The following is an 18,356-nucleotide window of genomic DNA, read 5'->3' on the forward strand; positions in this document are numbered from 1 at the left end:
TTATTTAAATACTAGTGTGCGGTGGGGGCGAAGGGAGGGACAGGAAGACAAGATAAAATCACACATCACTACAAGGGAAACAATCTAACGTGCAAATAGAAATATCAGAGAGAGAGCGAAACCCACCGGACAGGTAAAGGGCAAAAGAAAACTGTAAAGGATTCTCTCCTTTAAGAAGACAAACACTTAACCAGTCACTTTTCGGAAAAGTCAAAAAGAATAATAAACCGGCTTAGCTCACCTGGAACCTCTTTAGCATACCCAAACAGCGGAAGGAAAAAATGATCAACTCATTCTCAATGGGAATCAAACTCGGGACATTGTAAAGCGGATTTAGGAATCTTTACAGCTTAGATATGAATTTGCAGTGCATGATGCTGTATGAATATAAATTTCCTCTGTACTATCCTTTAAGCACCGAACAGCAAAGCCTGAACCTAAAATGTAGTTGTACCCAATTCAAAGAGCTGAAAGAAGATGACATTCACCGTCTCTTTTTAAATACAAATTCTAATTATAGTATTTATAAAACATATGACCTGGGATACAAAGCTGATGACACTCTAAAGAGGCCTCAACAAACAATTTCATTGCTTTTTTCAGCTCCTTGCAAATATTATGTACAATGGTGTGCATAACAGGATGGACAGATAGTGAGAACACAACATCAGAGTGGCTAAAATAAAGATAATTGGTCTAGTCGAAGTTTTTAATTCCAGAAATGTATTTTAATATAATCAAGGTAGCAATTTCAAGACAAATAACTACTCTTCAACTGTTATATGTCCTGATCATACATTTAATTACTGTATTTAATACGTTTAATAAATTAAAGTATACATTTAATATTATGTATATTTAAATTTATATGTTTAAATTTCATTATTTAATATTAATGATCACTTGCTTCGTTTGGAAATTCATAGGTATCTTTTAAAAAAACTTTAGAACGTTTCACTTCCCTGTTAGCTATAGTTCACACTATTTTCCTTTGCTAATAATGTATCCACAACTTACATGAAAAGTCCTTCAAAAATAAACTAAGAAAGCATCCCTTTAAAAAATCCCTCCAGATGTATTTTCCAACAATATGGCATTGGCACCTACTCACTTTTTCATGTTCGTAGCAACTAAGAATGTTTTCGATTAGGAAACAATCTTTGTTAAGGTTTATATTTCTGCAAATGCACTTTAAAATATTGCGAGTTCACGTATAAAGCACGTTTATTATTTAAGAGACATTCTTTCAGTTTGAACAGCAGACCACATGCAGCCACCAGTTTTTAAGCAGACGTCCCCACTGATTTCAGTGGAGAATTCTATTTAAACCCCGATGGCAGGACGTGCTATCAAACTTAATCCTAAACTATAATACTTTAAAAAATACTGTCAGAATTCAAATCTAATATATACTGAGCAGTTTAGAGAGTATAGAGAACTAATTATCAGTTAAATAGAGAGTGGTGCATTGAAAACTAATCATCAGGTAAACAGCATTCAAAAGCCCACATTGAACCGGCATAGCTGCCCGTGAGTTACAATCGGCCCAAACTGTAAACGACAAAAGAACCACAAGAGCGTATTTCACTCCCAAACAGAATGCCAGCCTTGCTCGGTTAGTCAAAAGTCTGGGTCTTCTTTAAAACCTTTGTACAGATACGATTGACAACTAAGAAGCGCGTTCTAGGTTACGGGGCACTGGTGCTGTAGAGATAATAATAATAATATCTACATTTGATATCAAAGAGAACGCTGGGCACAATCCGCTGCACATTTGTGAGCGATCCTTCTATAGCCTAGAATGTATCGAACAGTTAGAATTAACAGTCTGTGTGACAAATGTAAACAGCCTGGAGTATTGTTTAGTCTGAGCATCAAGGGGAAAAGGCAACTCTAATGCTCAGATACATGGTGTGATACTTTTTATTAGCACTTCTATTTAGGTTCCCATGACTTAACGACATATTTTGAATAGAGAAAAAAACAACAGAAAAATAAAACTAACGAAGTTGTAATTTGCTGTTGTTGTTAGTTGGTTTTCTAGGAATCAGGGTTAAACTAACGCATTACTAATTTGATCTCAAAATCTGCATTATTTCGATCTGATCATATGTGTGCTCATATTTTTTTTTGATTCCCTTCTAAAGCTTTAGCCTAACTAAACTCCCATTCAATTGGATTTATTTAGTCGCTTGAAAGATAAATCAGTGGGTAAATTTACAGCCATTTAAAGTACCTTGACTTTATAATAAAATCTTCATTTAGTGTTGCTCTTTTCCCGAATGACGTTGATGCAAAGTGGAGGACCAGCGTGCCAATCCATTGGCCAATCCGAGCTGCCCCTGAAGCGGGTTCATCCAATCAGAGAACGCGTCTTGCAGGTGGCTGTGCGGTTATCTGTGCATCTTATACAGCTCTGGTCTCAGCTCTGAGTCAATTTCACAGGGAAGGAACTCGCCTGTAACTACCAAAAAAAAACCCCCAAAAAACAAACAAAAAATCATCAAAACCACCCACCCTTCCGAATCCTCTGATTTCCTAGTGGATTTTCAGTCGGGGCTCAGCAATCAAAGTCGTCCAGGGACACTGCCAGCTGAGGTCTGTTTTGACCGAGACTTTGCCTCCCTCTCCTTTGCAGTATTTTCCTGCCTCATTTTTGTTTTCCTCCTGACTGAAACTTTACAGTGTGCATTGCTGCAGCTGCAGGTCCTGGCAGAGCCGAGGCGATCGCTTGCTACTTAGCACAAAACTTTGTTACTCACCGGTATTTTGATTTTTTTTAAGACTAACGAGCCCGTGGCTGGCGCTGCTCGTGTGGGTTAAGAATAAAACAGCTGGCTTTTTTATATATCTATATATAGATTTATTGATGATCACAAATGTTAGCTGTGGGGCAGATGGATACTAATCGCCAGAGTGCATTTGTTCTGAGCAGTACACCGCTGGCTGCTCTGCATAACATGGCTGAAATGAAGACGTCTCTATTCCCCTACACCCTGCAGAATCCCTCCAGCTTCAAAGCACCAGCCCTGGGCGGACTGAACACACAGATCCCCTTAGGGACGCCGCACGGAATAAGCGACATCCTGGGGAGACCTGTTGGAACCACCAGCAATCTCCTCACCGGGCTGCCCCGGATTAATGGACTGGCTACCTCAGCAGGGATGTATTTTAACCCCGCAGCTGTGTCCAGGTACCCAAAGCCCTTGGCAGAGCTGCCTGGGCGACCTCCCATTTTCTGGCCGGGAGTTATGCAGGGATCTCCCTGGAGAGATCCGAGAATCGCCTGTCCTGGTAAGTGAGGGTGCATCTGATCCTAGAAGGGAGCAGGAAGTGATGGGGGGGGGCGTTAAAGGATACATTTGTGTGTGAGAGAGTTTGGTTTTGGATTTTTTTTTCTGTCGTGAAATCAGACTTTTTATTAAGGCCTCTTTGGTTAAGGAAATTTTGAAATCCGCCCCCTCACCCGGTAGTGTTTTCTACTGTCTGGCTGCACCAGGAGATTGTAGAGGTCCCTTTTAGAGTCAGGATCTTTCTCGATTTCTTAGATACAAAGGCAAATATATGGAGCTATCCTAACTATCTAATCTGGTGGTGGAGGTGGGAAATACCATTGACAACAACGGGTGGATAAAGATGTAAACCTCTCTGTGATACTGAGCAGTAGAGACTTAAAAACACAGGGGCATGTTGCACTCAGAATTGCAATACATGAAACAGTATCATAATCCCACACTGTTCATAGTAATAAATTAAAAACTGTAGCCTAACTTCATCACAACATGTCTCATTATCATTTAAATGCCGTTTCTGCAGTTTCGTGGTCTGCTAAATATTACAGGGCAAAATCCTGCTCCCGGTTACACTGGTTGAAATCCGGAGCAACGTAATTGAAACCAAGGGAATTTTTCTAGTTTTATATTGGAGAACAGATTCTGGCACGGAGATTAGATGTAGTCTTTAGTAACCGACCGGGATAATTTCTTCTGTTTGCAGCCCAGACTGGAATGGTTCTGGACAAAGATGGAAAGAAGAAACACTCAAGACCAACTTTCTCAGGGCAGCAGATTTTTGCTTTGGAGAAAACGTTTGAACAAACTAAATACTTGGCAGGACCTGAGAGAGCTCGTCTGGCCTATTCGTTAGGAATGACAGAAAGTCAAGTTAAGGTAAGAAGCCCCGTTTTACACACCAGAATCGTCTCTGAGTAAAGATTATTTTATGAATGGAGTCACAGATGTTGAAAGATGAAACTGGCACGTAACTGAAGTGTAACTGCTTCTTCAGCTCACAATTTACTGAATTAACAGACCCTGTGGGAGTATTACAATTACGACAGGAGACATAACCTAAACTTCTGATTTACTTTAATGGCAAGAGTAATATTTTATTTTCTGGACAACACAATTATAGCTTTTCACAATTGGTTTAATTTCTTATAATGATGCAAAAATATAAAAAAACGCTTCTAGGTTATTTATAATTAAAATATTTTTATATGTAATAGATTTTACCTTTGTGTTTTTAAAGTTCTTTTGCGTTGTCTTAAATATAGAGTCCTTAGCTTTGCAAATCAGTTACAAACTACTCAAGTGAAATGGTTTCACATTTCTCAATATTCCAATGAGTTCCGTGTGGGATATTAGATATGTGTACATTTTGTTTAAACACAATAATATTGGGAAATATTTTGGCAATGTTGGACTATTGTATGCTGGGTTATATATAATTTGACCGTGAACTATTTTCTTGGTCATTCTCTTTTCAAAAGAATATTATTCTCCAATGCTACCAAAATTCCATTTGAACAACAATTAATTTTGGCTTCATTGTAACAAAAGGGAAGTTAGGAATAGGACACTATATTCCTTCGCCTGACATTGTTAAACCATAAAGATTCAATTTGAATGAGCTGTGTTATACAGAGGCAGGTGCAATTACTTTACACAAACATACACATTTCTCTACAGTTATCCTGTTGCAGTCTAGCCACTTTTTAATACTTTATGTACAGTGTTTGGCCTTTATGTTATTGTTTGAGAGTCAAAAGTGTTGATCTCCTTTCATATAAAGTCACTGAATTTTTAATAGTACATAAACGATCCTGCTGTCTTGTGAGATGGAACCGGTGATGTTAAAGGCCTAGACACGGCGATAGGCCCCCAACTTTACTGTTTAAACAGGAACAGCCAAGGGCAAGCAATATTCCAGAGGGAAAGTGAAACCAAGTTTTCTGAAGGGCGCTCGCTCTATGAGTGTATGGAGGGAGGGTTTCAAATCTGTAGGAGGATGAGGTGTTGGAAGGAGAGTTACAGCTAAGGGTTTCCCCCCCTCTCTTCTACCGGGTCTCCAACAGGTGTGGTTCCAGAACAGGAGGACGAAATGGAGGAAGAGGCACGCAGCAGAAATGGCCTCAGCTAAGAAAAAACACGACTCAGAGACGGAGAAGCTGAAGGAGAGCTCAGATAATGAGGACGATGATGAATATAACAAACCTCTGGACCCCAACTCAGACGATGAAAAAATCACGAGGTTATTGAAAAAGCACAAATCCACAAATTTAGCCCTCATCAGCCCCTGCAGTAACAACTCGGATACTTTGTGATACAGGGCAAGAGACCCTAGCGAACAAGACTGACTGCTCCCTAAGGCGCTTTATAAAAGCTGAAATAACCAGGGTATAAAACATTATAAAGAAGAATTGTAACTGGATGTTTAAAAGTGATGTGTTGTACAGCCTAAGATGTATGTGAAATGTATATATTTTTTACAGAATAAGTTATGAAATTATCTTTCTTCTCATTGATGTAAATTGCAGAGGAATCTTTCCAACGTTCCTTTATTTGTTTTGGGTTGTGTTTTTTGTTGTTGTTTTTTTTACTTTCTCCCCCCTCACCTCCCCTCTTTCTTGCCAATTTCCTGCTCCTAACAATCAGATTTTGTTACTGTTTTGTATGGATCACCGACTGCAGCTCAGCCACTTTGTATATAGGAAATTTCAGAATTTTGTGATGTATATTTCTAGTGTAAAAATGGCTCTTTTATTTCACCCCCCCCCCCCTCTCATTGAGCGTTTTGGCAGTTTTAGTTTCTTCCTCGCTACGGATTTTATGCTCTATCACATCAAAAAAAACAACCAAAAAGACAGACAAAACTGGACACTTGAGTTTAAATTGGATTAAAACTATTCCCTCCATGCCGGTTGGAAAGACTTTGTATAAATCAATAAATTATTTAACAAGCTTCTCCTTTGGCGCGTTTCCCCCCGATTTTTTGTTTAATTTTACTTTTGCCATCTCACCCCCATGTAGTTCACAATAAGTAGGGATTTTAACCCCCCTGGGGTAGTTGGGGGTCCCAGCTCGGCAAAAGGGGGGTGCTAACTGAAGTCAATCCCAGTGTGGGGGAGGGGGGAGTAATTTGTTGTTCTAGAAGCAAAGCTGTTTTAGCGCGTGGCTCGTGGGTTTGTTTTTAAATCTCAGCCTGGCCCAGTAATATTTCGAAGGTTTATTTAAGGGGAAGGGGGGAGAGAAGAGGTTGGAGTTAGAAGCTCGCCCAACTGTTGCAGGGTAACTTCGCGCTGCGGTGTCACAGGGGTGGGGACTGGGAACGTTTTCAAGGGGCTCGCGTCCCAACTGAGCTCCAAAGCAAGAGATTCAGTCGGCTCCTTTGCCCCTGTCCGGTCCGGAGCGGCGCCTCTCCTAGTGACCCGCTGTATTGGAAATCAGAGCGAACCCCGCCGATGACAGGAGCTCGAGTGGAAAGCAAGGGGTGGAATTGGGGTGTAACCCTGGCTATGTAGCTAATGCACTGCCCGTTTGGAGGCTGGGGCGGTAAGGGCTTGTCCCGAGCGCTTACCCTGGCCAGTGCTTTCATTGTGTGTGAGAAAGAGCAGTTCACCTTCCTTTTTAATCGTTGGCGGAGTTATTGGCTTGGTTTTTGCGTTTCGTTTCATTAAACCCTAGTGCACAAATGAAACACGCGAGGGAACTAACCCCTCGCCCTGTGCTCCCCGAAGCCAGCACCAAGGAATGCAGGGTCGGGCCTTAGTCCTGCCACCAGCCTTTCCCAGCCCCAAAGTCACTGGAAGCAGAGCGGTTTGCAGAAATAACCCCCTGGCAGATTCTAGCTCCTTGCCTGAGATGGAGGTTAGTCTCAGCCACCTACCAATTGTTGCTTCCTCTGCAAAACTGGCTGGCTCTGGTTTGTTACTACTATTTTAAATCCTTTGTAAATGTACACCCGAAGCAAAGAGGTTCGAGGATCTGAACTTGTGATCTGAGCCAGACTTTGCTAACTGGCGTTTAGAGCTTATTTTGGAAGAACTAAGAGCTCTGCGGGGGAGGGGGGGGGGAAGCGAAGGGACAGAGACAAAGACACCACTTTCTCCAAGTCTATGATTATTGTTTTGTAAATCACCGCTTTGCAATTGTTCACCGCTTTTTGTGCCTTTTCGTTTTTCCAAATTTGCTGCTGCTGAACGTGCGGAGCACAGTGCTGGAAAAAGCAGGCCCCTGGGGGAAGGAGCTTGCTCAGGTTTGGCTTGCCAAGAACTAGGAAGTTCTTTCCGCGGTTTATTGTGGCCATTCTCCCAGGCCATGAAAAATATTCCATTAAAATAGAGTAAGCGAATGTGAGTTCCCTTAGCCGAGCCAGGACGGGTGCGGGGCGAAGGGTGCCACTGGTTCGGGCACAGAAGGGAAAATCACACTGGACCCTGAAAGAAAGAGGAGCCCAGATTTCCAGGATGAGATGAGCGGGAGGAAAAGTTATGTCCAATACGTATGTATAAATTCATCTTCACACACCTGTTCAGAAAAGCTCGGCTGTGAATGCACCAAATACCACATTTCCTGACCACTAAACGGGGAGCGCAACACAAGTTGCAAAACTTAAAATGTGTCCCTGGCACATACCAAAAGAAAGAAGCAATATCTTTCCAATGTATCTGTATTCCGAAGGAGGCAGAGAGAGTGTATTAACTCTCTTTCTTTTATATATAAAATCGGAAACATCCTACAAGCAGCTACCAAACTACGTATTTAACAGCTGCCTTCTGGGGAGAGAGTTGCAGTATAAGACGCTGTTTTTCCAACAGTAAGTGGTAAGCATCTGTTAGATTCACGTAGGCACTTAGTAGCTTAACGCCCACTGTTATCTTGACACCATCCCAAAGACAGAAGCCTACAGGGCCAACTTTTTGACCTTACTAGTAGAACGGTAGAAATAGGATTTATTTTATTTCTTTTTGGTGCTATCTTTATCGGAAACCGTGGGTAGTGAAAGCTAACAGCTCTGTCTTTTCAGCTAATCGGTGATTTTTATTTAGAGGACACCGATTATTTGACAAAATATTTAAAATTTTGGTTTGGACAATTCATAAGTGGCTAGGGAGGAAACCTGCAGGCGGGAGAAAGATGCTCCCACAGCCGTACAGTGAGTGCTCCGTGAGGAGGACACGATCAGCAGGGTTTTTGCAACTGGGCTCTGTGAGTATTCAAGGGCCTTAAGAGTCCAGGCGAGTTTCATTGTTAGGTTTTTTTATTTAAATGAATGAGACATTCTTTCTGCTTCTCAGCTGCTGTTTTGCAATCTGAGCAAATGCAATGGGCTACACAGAAAAGCCAAGCAGGGGCCTTCTTTACTTGCCAGGCAGCCAGAAAAAAGAAAAGAAAAGAAAACCCGTTTCCAAACGCTGGGAGTCCTTAAATTTTCCCTGCTATGATTCAGTCCCTGATCACTTTAAAGAAAGCCACTTGGATGGGAGCAGTGTCTCGCAACCGCTTTAACTCCAACTAAAGGGGTTTCTCCAGCATTAAAGCTGGACCATTTAAAGCATCATAATAGGCGCCTCTTGTAAGACCCCACAGCTAAATGCGCCTTGGCTCAGACCTGGCGTTTGGGCCCCATCCCGCGATCCACTGGGCTTCTGACTGAGCGAGGCTTGTGGGATCGGGTCCTTTGTGAATCTCTTTACATCTCCCCCCCCCCCCCTACCCCCGGAGCAGCATGAATTGGGCCCCGCCGTTAAAGCAGGCGTTGTGCCTAGGTGCTAGCCTGCGCTGCCCGGCCGGTTCCCACCCTTCTGTGAGCCGACCAGCCGCGGGAGTCTTGGAGCGCCCCGCTCCGCCGGCAGGACGCCAGGAGCCTCCCGAGCCCAGCGCAGACGGCAGCGCCGGAGTCTCTGCCCCCCAAAGGCCACAGGCTCCGCTGGGCAGGGGCGTCTTCGGGCTGCAGGGAGCCCCTGGACCAGAATCGGGCTCGGCGACCCCCGCAGGCCGCTCCGGGAGACGCGCAGGGCTGGGTCCGGGCAGCCTCCCCGCCTAGCTTGGGGCGCTGCCCGGAGACTCGCGCGGCGGGGGACAGGCAGCGGGTTTGGTGCCCTGGAGGCCGGCCCGGTTGAACACGCGCCCCGGAGCCGCACTGACAGCTCCGCAGCAGCGCCCGGCCGGGCTCCGGCCTTAGCCGCTGACCTGGGGGGGGAGGGGAAAGCCGCCGCCTTGCGCGGATCTCCGGCAGGGGCAGATTCACCTCCCTGAGCCCCTCTCCTGGGGCGGGGGAACCCGGCATGCCCTTCGCTTGCAGCCGGCAGCCCCAGGGCCGCCTCCCCCTTCGGCAAGAAACAAGCCGAGAGCCGGCTGTGGCCCGGTCCCAACCTCCTCTCCTGCCCTGGGGCTGGGCGCCGCAGCTCGCTGCCGGCCCCGCTAGCCCCGAGCAGAGGGAGGAGCGGCTCTAGTTTCTTTTTGACAGTGGAGCAGATTGATGGCTCGGAGGCCACACGTGGTTCAAGCGGGGTTTGTATCGGGGGTAGCTGTCTTAGTCTGTATCTACAAAACAAGAAGGTGTCTGGTGGCACCTTAAAGACTAACAGATTTATTTGGGCATAAGCTTTCGTGGGTAAAAACCCACTTCTTCGGCTGCGTTTTCAGTGGGAGCAGGGGAGCCCAGAGCCAGCCCCCCCCCCCCAGCACTTGTTATACCCCCGCCCCAGGGGCGCCACGCACAGGCCCCGAGCCCACCGGCCTCACTCCGGCAGAATTGCCTTGAGAGCCCGTGGGAATCAGCCCCGAGTAAAGGCCGCGGAATGGCTGGGGCCTGACCCCGAGTATCCTGTTGAGTGTCCCATGAGTGTGGGCCCTTCTCTTCAGCACAAGCCGTTGCTGCTAGGACCTGGGCTGACGTCGGCTGTGGCCGCTCTTATTCCTCGGAGACCTCTAAAGTCCAGCAAGCTCATTTTGTAGGAAGACGCATGGCTGGAGCCTGCAGACCAGTCGCCCCCACGCCCGTGCGCACGGAGCAAACCCCCCCCCCCCGCTGGTCTGGCAGGGTGGGTATACCACACGTTTAAGCCCGGGGGAAAAGACTGCGTGCAACTTTTGTCTGCTTCCATACAAACGAGGCAGATAGAAAGATCTTAACTCGGCACTCACCGCAGAGGTCACAGCAATATCTGCGGCTTTAGAGGAGCTGGTAGGTCCTCAAGGTGTACTGCAACGCCCTCTGTGAAGCACCCCTTCCGTTAGTGTCTCTGAGCGCTAAGGAGAGCTGGGCAATGTCCCCAGCTGAGGGGCAAGCGCTCTGTGGCCAAAGCCAGGCAGAGCATGTCTGGGACCGGCTGCTAGAGGAGCGGCTAGTGCCCTTTCTATGGCTAATAAACCACCTAAAATGGCATTACAACTGAGGTCTCAAACCATTTAAAACTTAAAGCCAAATAAAGTATTTTCTCAAGATACTAACTTCTTATCAGGTAAGTGACAAACCAGAGGTTCCGACAGAGAATCAATACAGTAGTTAACCTAAAACCACATTTCCTCTCTCACTAAAAGGTGGCCGAACTAAGCCCCCAGCCCTTCCTTCGCTGCCCTTTCCTAGCAAGCCTACTGCAGCTAGATCAGCTGCATAGTAGGAGCCATTTATCTGTGGATAGTTTACCTCTTTATGCAAAATAGTCAATTAGACATATAATTTAGGTATACTACAAGTGCAGCCCTCTTTTGACAGGTTAGCATTATTCCCCATGTTGTCTTTAATTGACAATGTTGTAGAAAGGCTAAAGGTTCATTAATACATTATCCTGTCCCCTGTAAATGTGGCCTGACCAGGGAAGAAATTTAGGGCTGCTACGGAAGAAGGCAAGTACCCAAGGTGTACTGTTTGCTCTTGTATTTTCATATTTACTCGGTTTACTGTGATCTTTCAGTCCTTGTTTCCTTCCTCATGTTTCATACTTTGATGTGCTTCCAATTTGATAAATAGCTGATGGAAAGAGCCCCAATCTCTCTTCAGAGATCCCGATGGGATTTCACCTTTGCACTTACTTCTCAGATGGCAACACCTTTCCAAAGGAAAGACAGAAAAGCTTAGATTCCAGAAGGCTACTTCACTTTACTGGGACACATTGATCTCTTCTTTCCTCAGCGTAGAGGCTGCTTATCCACCTACCAGCCCTAATGATCAGCTCTCTGGTGATTGGTTAGAGCTGCGCCTCAGGATGTTCACACAGAGATTCAGGTGGTGTCACTTCGGGGTTTGGGAGGAGGCCGATTTATTTCACTCTGACTTTTAACGCATCGGAGTCTTTCTGTCAGGGCAGCTAATTATTCTAGGGGCGGTCCTGTAAATTCTTACTCAGGCGAAAGGTCCCACTGAAGGCAATAAGGGTTTGAAGGACTAAGCTCTATTTATCTACATTTAAAAATCAAGTTAAGAAAAATCCTTACTTTGGCCCCCGGTGTGTCTTGAATATACATGAATGTGAAGGGTAGTGCCTGCTTCATTACAACTGGAACTACAGGGACAAATCTAAGCACATTAACTGATTGCTAAGGGAAAGTGACAGGATTATAAAACCTCCTATAGTTAAGAGGCCAGCCTGAATTCTTACAATTGTTCCTCTACAGACTTTATTTTTAATTAATTGAGTTTCAAGGTGCCCAGAAATATATATTCAGTTATTTGTATCTTTCTATAGCTCAAGGTAGCTTTTAACCCATGAAACTGACCGAGAGCAAGAGGTATTTAACCTCTCCATCCACAACAATCTGTTGTTATTTCTACTAACTATAATGGGATTGCTGGGAACACAATGCTATATTGGCCTGATCGGAACAGTCTATATACTATAATATTAAATTAATAGTCGCACTAGAATGAAATTCTCCATTGTAGAAATCCATATTCAGATTAAAACACAACAGTTATAGAATCAATGTTGCATATTAAAAAAAAAGTTACATACTGAAGTTAGTATTTAATGATCACTGTGACTTTAGCAGCATTAATGCCATGAAGGGGAGAACATACAATTCAGTGAATGTGTAATTTGATAGAAAACTTTAGGTAAATATAAAATATTTTACCACAAACTATTAGGCTTTCAAGATATTATTCAAGAAGAGGAATTTCTATTAGGGATCTTTCTTAAAACTTACTACTTGGGACCCACACATTTGAAAGATCATGCCTCCAATTTTTTAAACACTGAAATAGCATTTTATGAATGTTGTTGAATTAATTTTGTTGAGAATTTCTCAACTCAACAAGTTACCCTAATAGGTCATCTGTATAGCTGTTTCTTCTTTAGATGGCTTAGAATTCTTTATGGTCCCACAGTTCATTATTTTACCTAGTCTATATTGAAGTCTTTAGTTTTTTCCCCTTTTTAAGAGGCAGTATTATTTTTTATGACAAGAGAGCTCAGGAAAGAGCATGTAGACCAGTATCTATAAAACAATCAGGGGCTAGCAGTTTAAAGATCCTGGTGGTGTTGGTATATTATTAGGAGTAGCTATAAATACACTGTTATAGTCAGATTAACAATTTATAATAAAATAATCCCACATTTTAAAGTGCAATCAGTCTGTTAAATTTCTTCTCAGTTTGTATTGTGTTTCAATTTATACAAAAAAATGCATCTTATTATCTGCCTAGGTTTTCAGACAAAAAAAGAATATAGTCAATTAGCAGAAAATTAAGAGGACAACTTCATATTTCTGCATAATCCCCACACCCAAAATTAATGGGACAGACACAGTCATTTTTCATTATGATCAGATTTATTGCTTGAGAACCAGAGTACTCATTTCTAAAGGCCTTCAAAGTTACCATGAGTTGAATCTCTATTTGTGTTAAATAGAATTACCAGGTGGTTATATTGCAACATGGCACATTGACATTACAGAGCTGCAGAAACCCTATGAACAACAGTACTTAATACAAACCTAGACTGTATTGTCGTGAAAACAAATTCTGCAAGCGGACATCAAATCATTTTCAATGGTAGTGATTTATACCAAAATCAAGCATCAATCTAATGCCATCACACAGTCCATGAACTCTGTAGTGTTCTAAATTAAATCAATAAAACATACATTTGTGTTTCATCAACAGACTCTCTAATCACCTTTTAATGTTGTACTTTGTGGTGGGAGAAAAATGTTCATAACAAGGTTATGTTGCAGGTTGCACATAGCTACTAAGTAAGAAAATTTACAGTCCTTTTCGCTAACACTTTGTATAAATACAGTCTGTGTTGGGTGCAGATGCTATCTGAAACAGACTTCTAATTTTCTTCTCCCAGGTTGTTATTGTTTTAATATACAATACTTGGCACCATAAAACAGTAACAAAAGACAGACAAAAACAGTTTACAAAATTCTTGAAAGGTACACCCAAATCTAACTAGAGACTTCACATTCAGTCCTTAATAGTACTTAGAAAGAAGGTATTATAGGAGTAACAAAGTGAAACTGCTAATATATGTGCTATATAGTATACTATTTATCTGTATTGATGATGGCACTGCTATATATTATTTGTTTTATAAATGTTGATTGTTGATGTTCACTTAACTAAAACTGCTAGACTCCAACACTAATTGCTGATATGGCACTCTCAAGCAGTCATAATGGAAAGTATATTTAGCATACGTTTTGGTAAGGTTTATAAATTATTTATATATCTGTGTATATATACACACACATACATATATATATATATATAGACACACACATATGTATGTATAGAAAGCAGCTGCTGTGTGATTCAAAACCATGTTACATGGCAGAATAGTAAATAACATGAGGAAAAAAAATCTATAAAAAATGAAAAACAAAACAAAATTCTAAAACTAAAACAAACCATAAGCCTTGGTCAATGAAGAAAATACCATTTAAAACCATCAAAATCTCTATCTATATAATCCAATGTACAAAACCCCCAAATGGTACAGATATAGAATGTTAGGCATGACACCTTTAAAAGTTTAAAATGTGCTGAAGTAGCTTTTCCACATTGACAAACACTTATTAAAAGTTGAAAATTGTGAAATCTAAAATACAGAACATCTCTGCTGTCTATTAGAGTTTTGGCAACAGAACCGTGACATATTTTTTATATATATATATATATAATTCCACATTTCTACTTGATGTCACATGAACATACAAGACAGTGAGGTATGTGAGGCTTTTCCCGAACAGAGTCCAGATGCTGAAGCATAGTGTACGATCAGCAGTCTAAAAATGTGGCACTCAAGACTTGATTTATCAATACAGCTGTTAGGATTATGCATTTCAATATACTGCTTATTCTTTCCTCCTCCATGCTACAGGGTGGTTTCACGAAAGATCTTCTCATTTCGAGGGCATCTTTTTCCTGTTGCAGAATTGGCATTTTTTTAAAAGAAAAATAAACACAAAGGGGAAATGATGTAGAAAATATAAACAAAGGGGAAAAAAATGATATTTACCACCACATCACTGCACGACACAACACTTGTGCACATTTGCAATAGGTTTACCTGCCCCAGCAGCTATTCGAAAGGACAGGAACACAGGCTGCAGCAAGTTAGGGAGAAATAGGGGTTATACACTTGAAAGGTAGAAAGAGATCAAACACTTTGTAATGATTATTTCAAACAGAGTAAGAATCAATCTATAACCAGTGACAAACTCATGGAATAATCTAGACTTCCTTCATTACTATAATCTTACAATTCTCAAGAGATCCAGGAAGACAGCCACTTATTGGGTTGATCCTGTGCTCCCATTGAAATCTATGGGACTCTTGCCATCGATCTCAATAGAAGCAGGATTGAGCCCTCTACATAGCACCTTATTTCATTTGTCATAATATTAACTCTGTTGAAAGAGGATGCTTGTTAAATAAATCAGTCATAAAAGAAATCAAAATGATTGTATCCAATCTGGCTATTACTCTATTCCTGAAGGACACTGCACTTTTAATTTTATCAAACAAGTTACTAGATCAGTAAGATCCTTTCTTCCTTTGAAAAAGATTTTACTACCGCCACAAAAATTATGACTATAAAAATAAATAAATAAATAAATAAATTACTATATTTGTAAATTTGTATTTATTTATTTCTACAGTCATCATTTATATATATACATACATACATACATGCTCACACAGAGGAGTTATTAAGTATCCCATTACCATTTCTAAAATCATAATTCAAGAGCCACTGCAGTACATCTGTCAATGATATTGCAGTATAGTTTTCAGATTTCTAACTGAATTTTTACATGGATAGTCAGTCTTAAAATTTCAGAGATGTTTTTAGTTGTTTATAGGATTTTCAAAGAAACCAGGTGCTTATTGATCAAATATTTCTAACTGCGGTTCCAGTTGGTGGTATCTTCAGAAGAGAATTAGCTAACTATACGGGTTACTTAAAATTTATGTTTTTATCATCTTTGATCTTTTTAAACAACTGGCATATCGCTAAGTATTCTTTTTCTTACCTGTTGCTTATATATGGTACTGTCAGCATTTTATTATTCTAGCAGTCAACTAGACACCAAATTCATTAAAATTATATTCAGGAAACAATCTCGATAACTAAGTGAAACTAAAGTTTTTCATGGGCACTTTATTTAGGTAAGGTTATAAATACAGATATATTTGCTCATACTGATTTCAAATTATCGTATGTTTTTATGCTGCCTTCTGGAACATTATCCTATTCTTTACTGAAACTTGTGCTTGTACCTAATATAGCATTTCTACTGATTTCAGTTGAATTTAACCCCAACTTGTATAAAATTTTCCAAAGCATCTAGTTTAAAATAAAAAAGGGGGAAAATAATTGACTTCAATATAAAAGGAATAGAAATTAATACACACATTCTATGTTCCTAATAAAATGTAGTATAATACAATACTGTAAAACTGAGTTAAATTACCTTGTGATCCCCCATGCAGACATTTGGCCCAATATGGTCATAAATCACTATCTTCTCATCATTTTCTGACTAATTAAAAAAAAAAAGACTAGTCAGTTCAGTTATTTTTCAGATTTCAGAGAAAACTAAATAAGGAAAGGTTACAGGAATGGAAGTTCAGTAAGAACATGCAACAAGATTTCTTAGTGAGGGCATATTCAATTTAGCTCCTCAGAACAAAGATTACATAGAATGTTACATTAAATATCCATTGCAAAGTTTGTGAAATTTCCAAATAAAATACTTACAAATCACTACCACTCCATTTTAGGGCTTTACCAACTTTTAGCAACTAATATTTAAGATGTGGAAACTAAGGACTCAGTTATAGCTACATTCAAATTTTGTGTCAGTGAAATGCAGCAAGTGGTTTCACCAAAGTCCTCTCTTTTAGGAAAAGCTCAGAAATCTTTTTACTGAATTACATAGGACAGGCATGTCGCTCTTGGAATAACATGGAATTCACATTGTCTCATTAAAAAACATCCTATGTACCCATATAGTAGTATTTTAAATGTACAAGCAGAAACATTAACACATCCTTTATCCTTATTATTTATTAGTTGAATTACCTGAGCACCTAAGAGCCCTAGCCATGGACCCCATTGTGTTATTGCATCAACTATATAAAATTAAACAAGTAGAAACAGCTGTTGAATATTTTGTACAAAACAGTTAAAATATTTAGCTATGAAAGAAGAAAGCAAAAGAATCCTATTTCTATTAGATACTTTCCTTTAATAAAAAGAGCATTCAAAATATCTTAAGAAAATCAACTGAAGGCGAGCATTCCTCTAGCCAGCCCTGTGAACTGCTTGCATTCTACTCTATGTTGAACTTTCTTCTTATACACTTGTTCTCTTTGCAGCTATGATTTAATAAATAATAGAACGTACTCATCTTTCTGCCATTTACACTGAACGTGTGATTTTGACAGCCTATTTTATCTAGCACCACCCTTTAGAAATAAACACACAGAGAGGCTTACAATTTCTTATTATACTAAACAATTCCTGGAAGCTAATTAAATCTGGAGTCTGCACACTGGCAAGTCTCTAATACAATCATAGATGTGCTTTAAAATAGTTTACAATACTCATTTATTTTGTATGAAACAGTCAAGATTTTCTCATCTGTAATCAGTCAAGTTTGACTGGGCAAGAACTTTATATAAACAGCAGCATTTAGGACTATAAAGTTAAAACTGAATTATCTTTAATGCAGTTAGGAAGCTTAAGGTCAGATTTACTTTATAGCATGGTTGTCTGCCAAAAAATATAAAAACATAACCTTCTGCATTGTATGCATGAGCACTTTCCAATATTTCAAGATCATAATGCCACTACCATCGGAAGTGGGGATACATTCATCAAAAGCGACTTGATAATTTACAAAGGCAGCATAAAATTGTGGATTTTCAACTGCATAATCTTTAGACAGATAAACAAATTACAGCGGCGCACAAGCAGAAACAATATACACTTGGCTGAGCATTCATTACTGCATGCTATCAGGCATCAACGCAACTCCCTAGCAGTGGGCAACCTTTGGTGTTTTAGGGCTCAGGAAGCATAAAATAACATGATGGTGAGGTAACCGACCATAGCATGATAGATGATGTTGCACGAAAGCTGTTTACAGCCCCATGTCTGTACAATCTGTAACGCCTAGTGTGTGGAGCTGAACATACTGTGTTGTGTGCTAATTTGCACACACTACTCCTTTTTCTACAAAGCACTGAAAAAGTGCCGATTTACTAAAATTTGTTCTTTGAAATAAGAGATAAGTCGGCCAGAGCTGAAAAGCAATTTTTCAGATACCTACAACAAAGCACTAATACATAAAAAAAAAGAACAATGCATAATAATTTCTCAACAATTAGTTATACCAAAGAAATTCTGTCTCTAATTTTTAAAGATACACAACTATTTAAGGTATAAGAATGTATCAGACTTGCAATTAAGTATAATCTGATAGAGTGCTTTTGGTTTCCTCACTGATCCTTTTTTTAAGGTTCAAATATTTCTAATAGTGCACATTGTAAACCATTATAAAGAAATAAGATCTGAAGTTGGCGGGAAGGCAAATATAGTTTGCTGCATACAATCA

At 40.6% G+C, this 18,356-nt stretch overlaps 2 protein-coding genes across 10 annotated transcripts in view; one reads left to right on the forward strand and one right to left on the reverse strand.

Annotated features, from left to right (window-relative positions):
• The first annotated feature begins 2,384 nt into the window (after window positions 1-2,384).
• On the forward strand, window positions 2,385-6,246 carry NKX6-2 (NK6 homeobox 2). The gene is made up of 3 exons (XM_005305329.4): window positions 2,385-3,294; window positions 3,997-4,169; window positions 5,357-6,246. The coding sequence occupies exons 1-3, from the start codon at window positions 2,880-2,882 to the stop codon at window positions 5,603-5,605; spliced, it is 837 nt and encodes a 278-aa protein (XP_005305386.1). The 5' UTR covers window positions 2,385-2,879; the 3' UTR covers window positions 5,606-6,246.
• Window positions 6,247-13,036: 6,790 nt separating this feature from the next.
• The window catches only part of INPP5A (inositol polyphosphate-5-phosphatase A), a 435,774-nt gene continuing 430,454 nt past the window's right edge, over window positions 13,037-18,356 (reverse strand). For 6 of the 9 annotated variants that reach the window (XM_005305326.5, XM_065552136.1, XM_005305323.5 and 3 more), the window contains 2 exons: window positions 16,209-16,277; window positions 13,037-14,655 (listed from right to left, as the gene is read on the reverse strand). In XM_005305326.5, coding sequence (XP_005305383.1) covers window positions 14,509-14,655; window positions 16,209-16,277 — 216 coding nt within the window. In that variant the 3' untranslated portion in view covers window positions 13,037-14,508. Of the gene's footprint in view, window positions 14,656-14,749; window positions 14,838-16,208; window positions 16,278-18,356 lie in introns of all 9 variants that reach the window. The other 3 variants (XM_065552139.1, XM_065552137.1, XM_005305327.5) reach the window with 2 other exon arrangements.

This window comes from Chrysemys picta, chromosome 7 (genome assembly GCF_011386835.1).
Source record: "Chrysemys picta bellii isolate R12L10 chromosome 7, ASM1138683v2, whole genome shotgun sequence".
NCBI classification, from domain to species: domain Eukaryota; kingdom Metazoa; phylum Chordata; order Testudines; family Emydidae; genus Chrysemys; species Chrysemys picta.